This window comes from Salvelinus namaycush, chromosome 3 (assembly GCF_016432855.1).
Source record: "Salvelinus namaycush isolate Seneca chromosome 3, SaNama_1.0, whole genome shotgun sequence".
In the NCBI taxonomy this organism is placed as follows: Eukaryota; Metazoa; Chordata; class Actinopteri; order Salmoniformes; family Salmonidae; genus Salvelinus; species Salvelinus namaycush.
Window position 1 is genome coordinate 64,195,727 of NC_052309.1, and position 9,424 is coordinate 64,205,150.

At 43.8% G+C, this 9,424-nt stretch overlaps 1 protein-coding gene across 1 annotated transcript; it reads right to left on the reverse strand.

Annotated features, from left to right (window-relative positions):
- Positions 1 to 990: 990 nt before the first annotated feature.
- Positions 991 to 1,983, reverse strand: LOC120034803 (heat shock protein Hsp-16.1/Hsp-16.11-like). The gene has a single exon (XM_038981435.1). It carries the CDS (start codon positions 1,892 to 1,894, stop codon positions 1,172 to 1,174), a length of 723 nt encoding a protein of 240 aa, XP_038837363.1. The 5' UTR covers positions 1,895 to 1,983; the 3' UTR covers positions 991 to 1,171.
- Between the last annotated feature and the right edge of the window lie 7,441 nt (positions 1,984 to 9,424).

Genomic DNA, 9,424 nt, shown 5'->3' on the forward strand with positions numbered 1-9,424 from the left:
TGGTTCTTTATACAGTAGCACTTTCAAAGAAGGTTCTAAACAGGAACAAAAAGGGATCTGCTATGGTTACAAGCCAAATAACCCTTATTTGGCACTATGTAGAACCATTTGTTTTTAGTGTGTAGAGTAGCAAGTACAACCTCACCACTTCCTTTATTTGGAGTGTTTCAATTATAATTACAATGCTAGTTTGTATTTTAAGCATTTGGTCAAGCTTCAGGTTGGTGAGCGCTTCATGCTGCAAAATATTTTTGTTTTTGTTTTTGCTCAATCTGATTGGGTGGGCCTGGTTCCCCAGTGGCTGTGTCCACCAAGCTCACCCATGCCTACGCCCCTGATTTCGACACAGATGAAGAGAACACACAATGCAACCAATGTGACATGCAACAATGTCTTTGTCATGTTTTCTGTCTCCAAATCCTGATGTCAGTGAGAGAAATACACTACCGTTCAAAGTTTGGGGTCACTTAGAAATGTCCTTGTTTTTGAAAGTAAAGCAAATTTTTATGTCCATTAAAATAACATCAAATTGATCAGAGATACAGTGTAGACATTGTTAATGTTGTAAATGACTGTTGTAGATGGAAACGGCAGATTTTTAATGATCAATTAGCCTTTTAAAATTATAAACTTGGATTAGCTGACACAACGTGCCATTGGAACACAGGTGTGATGGTTGCTGATAATGGGCCTCTGTACGCCTATGTAGATATTCCATAAAAAATCTGCCGTTTCCAACTACAATAGTAATTTACAACATTAACAATGTCTACACTGTATTTCTGATCAATTTGATGTTATTTTAATGGACAAAAAATGTGCTTTTCTTTCAAAAACAAGGACATTTCTAAGTGGCCCCAAACTTTTGAACGGTATTGTATGTTTTGAGGTGCAGAGTGCAAGGTTACATGTGTTTTCGGACTGTAAAACTATTTAGTTCACATGACTGTTTGAAATGTATAGTATGCTAGTAATGACAAGATCCACTACTTATTTCTAGTTATCTATTTTAAAACTGTCATCCACACAAACCACAATTCTAGCAACCATCATTCCAATGTCAGATTGTCTTTATTAAATAATATTTATTCAAATAGGCATATTATAAACAATGTCCCACAATGTAATCCACTGGATTGATAATAAAATTAAATGATTAAGAAAATATAATTCAAGGTTTTGAGGTCTTCACTGTTATGGACTCTTCCGTGTTGCCCTTGGCTATGGGTACGTCCAGGGAGGTTCTGAAGCGGAGGGGGACCTCCTGCTCTGCTGTTGGGGCTTCCAGCTGGGGGACGGCAGTGGGGGCTTCGATCCTCAGCTGTCCATCTTCTCCCAGAGAACAGGTCAAGGCTGTCAGGTCTAGGTGAGCAGGCAGGTCAATTTTCTGGACAAAGCCTTTCTGTTGGGACGAGGAGGAGGAAAAGGAGCAGGAAGAGATGGCAGAGGAGGTGGATTTAGCCTCTTCTGCTTTGGCCTGTTTCATGGCCACCACGGCTAGCCTCCGTCCGTCCAGCTTGACTGTGATGTCTTCGGGGTTGAAGCCCTGGGCGTTTAGGCTCAGGGCCAGGGGGCTGTGGCTCCGGCCTGTCTCAGCCACCTCCGTGCTGAGGCCCTGGCTCAAAGCTCCTGCTGGAACTCCTGTGCTCCTCCTCTCCAGGAATGGGGAGCCCATTCGGAGGTGGGCCCTCTCGTGCAGCTGGTACATACTGGGGAGCCCATCGCGGAGCTCTTTGAGGAGATCACTGGCCAGGTTGGACCTCCTCTGAAAGAAGTCCTCTTGGATGCCGGATGGGGCCTGGTGTCGCATGGGGGGGAAGACCATCCTCTCCTGACTGAAGAAAGGGTCGTTTCCGAAGATGCTCTCGATTGCTGGGGCGGCGGACTGAGTCATGTTGTTATTTTTTTCTGTTTTCCTTTCCGGTCTGCTTAGAAGAAGAAGAGTGTGAGTTCCTTGGATCTCTTGCTGTGAGGATCTCTTGGTTGACGACTTACTCCCGGTGAGTGTTTCTGAACTTGTGGCAGCGCCTCTCAGGCTTATATACTCCCTCTCTCCCTAAAGCCCTCCCCCTTGTTGCCCTATTTACAACCCATGAGCTCAGTAAAGAAGGACGGGGGGAGGGGGCAGTAAGTGGTATGGGGCAAGAATGCCCTGCGACGAGTCGGTGGGCTAAACTGAGCTTATGGCCATATCCTGTTTACGTGTTTTTACGGGCAGGTGCTTCTATTTCCCCCTCTGTGTTTGTCATTGGTTCGTTAGTCACAGAGTCGGGTTGGTCGTGCCACAGCTGAGGGTCGCCTTACCACCATCCACCCTCTATCCTGAGTCACGGCTGTTGGATGAGATCAACGGGCTGATATTGTCCCTGGTCTATCATACATGCGTTTGGAGCCTCACCCCCTGTCTATTTGTGGGTGCTGGATAGGCTGGGGTGACATACTGGAAGTGAAGGCTACAAATGGCTGGACACCCCCGGGGTTAGCTGACGTGAACCCACAACTATCCTTTAGGAGCCAAGTGTTGTGGCCATGTACTAGGGGGCTATCCTCACAGTTCAGGATGGGTTCAATGAGCTAATGCACCAGGCACCAGGTATGTCTGTAAGCAGAGAAGAGACATGCGTGATGCATCGCTGACTAACAGAAGTCGAAGGAAGTTAGTCCGTTTGAATATCATTGGTACACTAGCACAGACCGAGGTCTATTTTAGACAACTTCCTGGTAGTATAAATGCTGACACCATGAGTATAGCAACATGACAGGGGCGTATAAAAGTACATTGATGAGCGCTGCTTTTAAATTTACAGCATGTACTTTTCAGTCACCAGACGCTTTGGGACCTGCCGTTCTAAGAATATCAACCTCAGCAAATGTTATTACCATTCACAGTCAGAAACAGGCTACACTCTAAAACCTAGAGTTATTTATTTGTACACTCTAATGTTGCTTCCATTCACAGTCACAAAAACACAGTCATTCGCTCTAATTGGAGATATTTATTAAGGATCACATATAGTGATTCTATACGAAGTCAAGCAGCTTCATACAAATTCACCTCAGCCCTCAGCTCAACTTCACACCCTTAGAAATGGTGTGCATTTTTGTGTGTGTATGTGCGTGTGTGCCCTCATGTCCACCCGTGTGTGTGTGTCTGGGCTTCTACCCGCATGTGTGTGTGTGTGTGTATTGATCACCCACAGACGGAAGCCATAAAGAACTGAGTCTGCTCCATTCTTTAGCGGCATGTGGCAGGTGTCTCCAAGTGCGTGCTGGGAGCTGGGCCATATGTCAGCGTGTCACCCACAATCCTCCCTGCGATGGAGTCAGGAGATTGATGGGGCCTAGAGACACTCAGTCATAGTTATAGCGAGGAGAGGAGAGAGTATGTATAGCTGAGGAACTCAGGAAGAGTCATATTACAACCCCTTACACTTCTAGCATTTATACTGTAAGTTAAAGACCCACAACTGCTGCCCGGGATATTGATTGGATGCTGATTGGATGCTGGTCAATCAATGATCTTAGTTAAAACAGGTCAAATTGCATCATCCCCCAATTCAGCAATATCACTTAAGTGATTTCTTCAAGGAGATTGCCTTGGTCTTACTGTAGTTATTGAATATAGAAGTGTTGCTCAATACAATGTTATTAACTGCTGGTTCTGAAGGGCCACAGTGTGTGCAGGCTTTTGTTTCAGCCCAGCACTTCCTGATTCGGCTAAACAAGGTCTTGGTGATAAGTTGATAAGGTTGCGCTAGGCCATAAAAAGACACTTGGTGCTGTTTGGTAGGCAGTAAATACCCGCATACCAATGCCCCACTTTATCTGTGCTATCTTTATCCACTAGGTTATGACAAAGCCTCAGAGTTGGGGCTTAAAATAAAATATACACTGAGTGTACAAAGCAATAGGACACAGAATGACCAGGTGAATCCAGGTGAAAGCTATGATCCCTTAAAGCTATGAGACAACTGAAAAATGGATTGTGTATGTGTGCCATTCAAAGGGTGAATGGGCAAGACAGAATATTTAAGTGCCTTTGAATGGGGTATGGAAGTAGATGCTAGGTGCACAGGTTTGAGTGTGTCAATAACTTGAAAGATGCTGGGTTTTTTCAACAGTTTCTCACGTGTATCAAGAATGGTCCACCACCCAAAGGACATCCAGCCAACTTGACTCAACTGTGGGAAGCATTGGAGTCAGCATGGGCCAGCATCCCTGTGGAACACTTTGACACCTTGTAGAGTCGACACCCTGACTTATTGAGGCTCTTCTGATGGCAAAAGGGTGTGCAACTCAATATTAGGAAGGTGTTCCAAATGTTTTGTACATTCAGAGTATGTGGAACCACATGACCAAATAGAGATGAAAGCTCGTCTTTTGATTTGAGAGCATCTGTGTGGTGACTTCAATAAGAACACTAGAGGTCAGCCCTGAGCCATTTTACTAAATGAAAGCAACTTCCTTGCAGCTGCAGGACACTTATTGGCTGGTGGGTGGCACTGTTGGTTAAGTTTTTAGACTCTCCGATACACCAGATATGTAGCCACAGGTTCACTGGCATGGAGAGCAAAGTCATGAGGCGTATACTGTATGTATTTAGCGTTCCTACTACATGGCTCTTAGAACTAATGAAAACAATCCAAGACACACAGAGGGGAACAGGACAATGGAATGTGTTGCATGCCACACTCGCACGCACACAAACACACGCAAGTAACCCCCCACAAACACCCTCAAACAAGCACCCTCCCCAACACACACACACACCCTCCTCCCAACCACTTTCCCCTTCAAAACACAAAAACGGTGCTTTTAGCAGCAGTGAGTCCCCAGCAGGGAGGGGCTTTCTGGCCCTCTCGCATCACAGAGGGGAAAAAGGACATCTATTCATCTGACAGCTCTCTCTCCCAGAAAGCCATGCAACTCCTCCGGGAACCACGGGAAGGTCTCGTGGAAACCAGATCAGGGACAGAGGGACAGAGGGAGAGAGAGGGAGAGAGGGAGAGAGGGAGAGAGGGAGAGAGGGAGAGAGGGAGAGAGAGAGAGAGAGAGAGAGAGAGAGAGAGAGAGAGAGAGAGAGAGAGAGAGAGAGAGAGAGAATCCGAAAAAAAAACAACTGGCCCTTAATACAGTTTATCTCTTGCCTGGTCTTAAGTAAGTCTTAACATAAGCAGAAGTCCAAATGATGTATGCATGGTTTATTGGACTCCTATAGGCTTCCAGTGTTGGATTAAATTGATATGCTGTTTGGAGAGTGCATAAACATGTCGTTCAGACAAGATAACTTAACAGGGAAAAGAGGAGAAGAACAAACACAGAAAAGAGAAACACGAGGAGAAATGAAACAGCGAAATAAGAAAATCTATCATGCACAGAGGAGTGTGTGAGACACAGACAGGCAGCCTGTGTCACAGATACTGAAAGTGATCAACCACCATGGCGTGAGAAGCTTGGCAGCGAGAGGAAGTGAGTTGATGGGAGAAGGCTGCTGTGGCAACCTACTCTCAACCTCGCCTTGTCTCGTCTGTCTCAACCACACCTGACCTGACCCACTGGGGTACACGGTTCAACTTCTTCTGACTCCAACTTAGTTTTTTTACAATTGCTAAGACCAATTTCTCAGTACTCATGTAACTTTTTCAAAACTCTTCACACAGTCAGCACAACAGCAGTCTATGTGGGCTAAACTGTGGATCCTTTTTCATTGCTTTGGCACAAAATGCATTCAATGACTACATCTTTCAAATTTCATGAATTCTTTTCTCACTCAGACACAACCACCACCAAAACTCTATGTACCTACAGGCTAATTTGCACATGTTTGCATGCTCTTTTCAAAACTGTTCAACTTAAGTTCAAAACCTAACATAACACAAAATTGAATAAGACAGCAATTTGCTACATTTCTACAGGCATACCGTATTGAAATATATTCCAAATCTAAAAAAGGAAACACTATCAATACAATTAGACCAACCACAGCTGATTCCCATTGTAGCTGAACACCTACACAGGTGTTAGTCTTTCAAATTCATTACCATCTATACAAAAGGGGACATCTTAGGAATAATGCTGTACTCTAATGTTAACATGGACCCAGCCAGAGATAGAGAAGTGGCTGACAGAGGAAGAAGATTGCCAGGGATGAACCAGGCATGCCAAAATGTTATTTCCTAGGTGTATTGCCCAAGACGACATAAGATGTGATGTGGATAAGAACCTGTGGCCAAATGCAGAAGACAGGGTTGACTAGCATTGCTACGGTATCTGTATCGGTAGATGGTGTATATACAAATTCTTGTATTTTGGAATTACTCAAAGCCATAAAATGACTAAAATGCTACCTGTTGTTAGTGTTTTGTTTTATGAGTGACAAAGTGTGCTTGTTGGGTGACAACCTTTGCTAGTGTTATGGAAGAATGAGTTGATTTGAGACATGTATGAAGTCTTTTGATAGTTTTAGTGTATTTTGGATGTGAAATTAACTGCTGTGCCAAGCTGAAAGTTGGTTTGGAGAACTGTGTGAAAAGTTTTGAAAAAGTGGCCTAAGTATTGAGAAATGGGTCCTAGCAATTGTAAAAAAAAAACTCTAATCTGCTATTCTAGTCTGGACCTATGGTCTCTGTGTATACCATAGGTCAAACAGAAGATACAGGGAAATATTTAATTTCAGCATCACTCATTTACGTTATTAGAAATGATTGCACGCATGCAAAGGCACTCTTTCGCTCTCCCGCTATGTCACACGCATATGTGCAGGAACGAGCGAACACACACACCCACACACACCCCCACTCCCCCACACACACACTCACACACAGGGACACACACTCACTAAGGCACATCTGTACATGTTCTTGTAGATACAGGTCCATTAGTTGAGTGGTGCCCGTCCAGCACCATAACAATATGTGTGATGGCTGGCAACGCCCACCCTCTCTCCCTTCAATTGGCAACAGCTGCTGTCTACTACAGATGGTACAAGCCATCCGTCTATGAGAAAATATTAGGGGCATTAACTACACCCCCTGTAGACACACATACACACACACACACAGATACTGAGGCCTGCACTATATGTCTGTAGTAGAGGGAGGGTTAATGACTCTACCTCTGCCCTGCCAGGGAAGGGCCTGCCTGGGAGGGAAGCTGGCCAGCGTTGGTCTGGGGCGTGTGGATGTGACCTCTCTTTCTCTCTTCCTGTGTCTGTGTCACTGATGAGAGAGCAGGGGCAAAGCCCAGTGAGTCATAGGAAGGTGTGTGTGTGTGTGTGTAGTGTGGCTTGAGGGGGTGGGGGCTGGTGTATGTGTGTTACTCATGCCTTTGCAAAATTCCAATATAGTGTCCTAGGAAAAGCATTCTGTCATATAAACGGAAGGCATCATTTACTGTAAATAACAAATAAATAATGAATTGCTTTTGTTGACCTTGTTACCGCTTGCAATTATAGTATAGCTTTGTTGTAAGAAATTCATAATACATTTATTGTGACTGACTGTTTGGTAATATAGGTAGGAGATCGACCAGCAACATCCTGGTTTGTAATGCAATCACACGAACGTGCCTATTAACCAATAGGGCTGCAGGATACAGTGCTAATCGACATCACAGTTTGTTCCACTCAGTCCAGACAAGCCCAGCAATGTCCAGACAACATCAGTCAGCCAGTTAGTCAGTCAGTCATTCAGTGAGCCAGCCAGCCAAATGAATGGGAGTGATTTCATTACTGTCGTGTTGCTAGTGGAGCTGGAGACAGCAGCTGCTACAGGAAATCTGAGGATTTCTGAGGAAATACAGGAAGTCTCCATAAATTCAGCCAGCTGACATTTAGGACTATGTAAATACATTCATTGGGTTTGAAGATGAGAAGAATAGACATCCAGCGAAGGGAGGGAGATGAAATGTGGCGCCGGTCTTAGTAATGCTGCTGTTACAAATTGTTCAAGCATGATGCCAAACCAACGGTAAAGCTCCACTACCAACCACGAGACACAACTCAGAACTAACTGTCTGTGTCATTAAGTTCGTAATGCGTAGGCAGGCATTTTGTTTCATCACACTCACAGGTAGGCATATTTACCCTATGTAGGCATATTTACCCTATGTAGGCATATTTACCCTATGTAGGCATATTTACCCTATGTAGGTATATTTACCCTATGTAGGTATATTTACCCTATGTAGGTATATTTACCCTATGTAGGCATATTTACCCTATGTAGGTATATTTACCCTATGTAGGTATATTTACCCTATGTAAGCATATTTACCCTATGTAGGTATATTTACCCTGTGTTGGTATATTTACCGTGTGTAGGTGTCATGCAATCTATGCGTAGTGGGTGCGGAGTCAGGCGCAGGAAGCAGAGGGTAAAGAACGACTCCTTCGGTGGGAGTCGTGACAGTAGGTATATTTATGGTATGTAGGCATATTTACCCTATGTAGGTATATTTACCCTATGTAAGCATATTTACCCTTTGTAGGTATATTTACCCTTTGTAGGCATATTTACCCTATGTAGGTATATTTTCCCTGTGTAGGTGTCACGCCCTGACCTGAGATATCTCTGTTTTCTTTATATTTTGGTTAGGTCAGGGTGTGACTAGGGTGGGTACGTTACCTTAGTGTTCATTATTATTATAATAATGAATGTACGCATACCACGCTGCGCCTTGGTCCGATTCATACGACGAACGTGACAGAAGGCATATTTCCCCTATGTAGGCATATTTCCCCTATGTAGGCATATTTCCCCTATGTAGGCATATTTCCCCTATGTAGGCATATTTCCCCTTTGTAGGCATATTTACCCTTTGTAGGCATATTTACCCTTTGTAGGCATAATTACCCTATGTAGGTATATTTACCCTATGTAGGCGATGGCACATATCTTCAATTCATCTGCTGTTGATTTGCGTGTCAGAGACTTGAAAGGCTAATACGGTTCTGCAGAAAAAGAGTTTCATTTCCCTGTTCTTTCTGAAACCACTTAAGCACTACTCACCACAAGTTCCCCTTGCAAACGTTACATGAACCGTATGGCACTCTGGTACATCCCTGTCCTCTTAGAAGACACAGCAGCTATGCAAACTTCCAGCACTAGCCAGAATTTGGGAATAGCTCTCTGTGGAAGTAAATTCATGAAGTTAGAGTACGTTGTATTTGGGCCACTCACAGGTTAAGAGTTTGTTGGGTCAATTCTGTACGATCTTGGAGAAAATGTTGAAATGTTTGTTTACAGTACAAAAACCTGATTCATCTTGTGATATGAATGTGTCTACTTACTAGCAGAAATGTTGGCTAAATACTGTTTCTCAATGTTTCCCTATTTTAAACTGAGTTGGCATTGCTACACATTAAACAAAAATGTAACATTCAGACTTTTTCAAGATTTTCAGATTATGACTTTAGTAAGAGTGA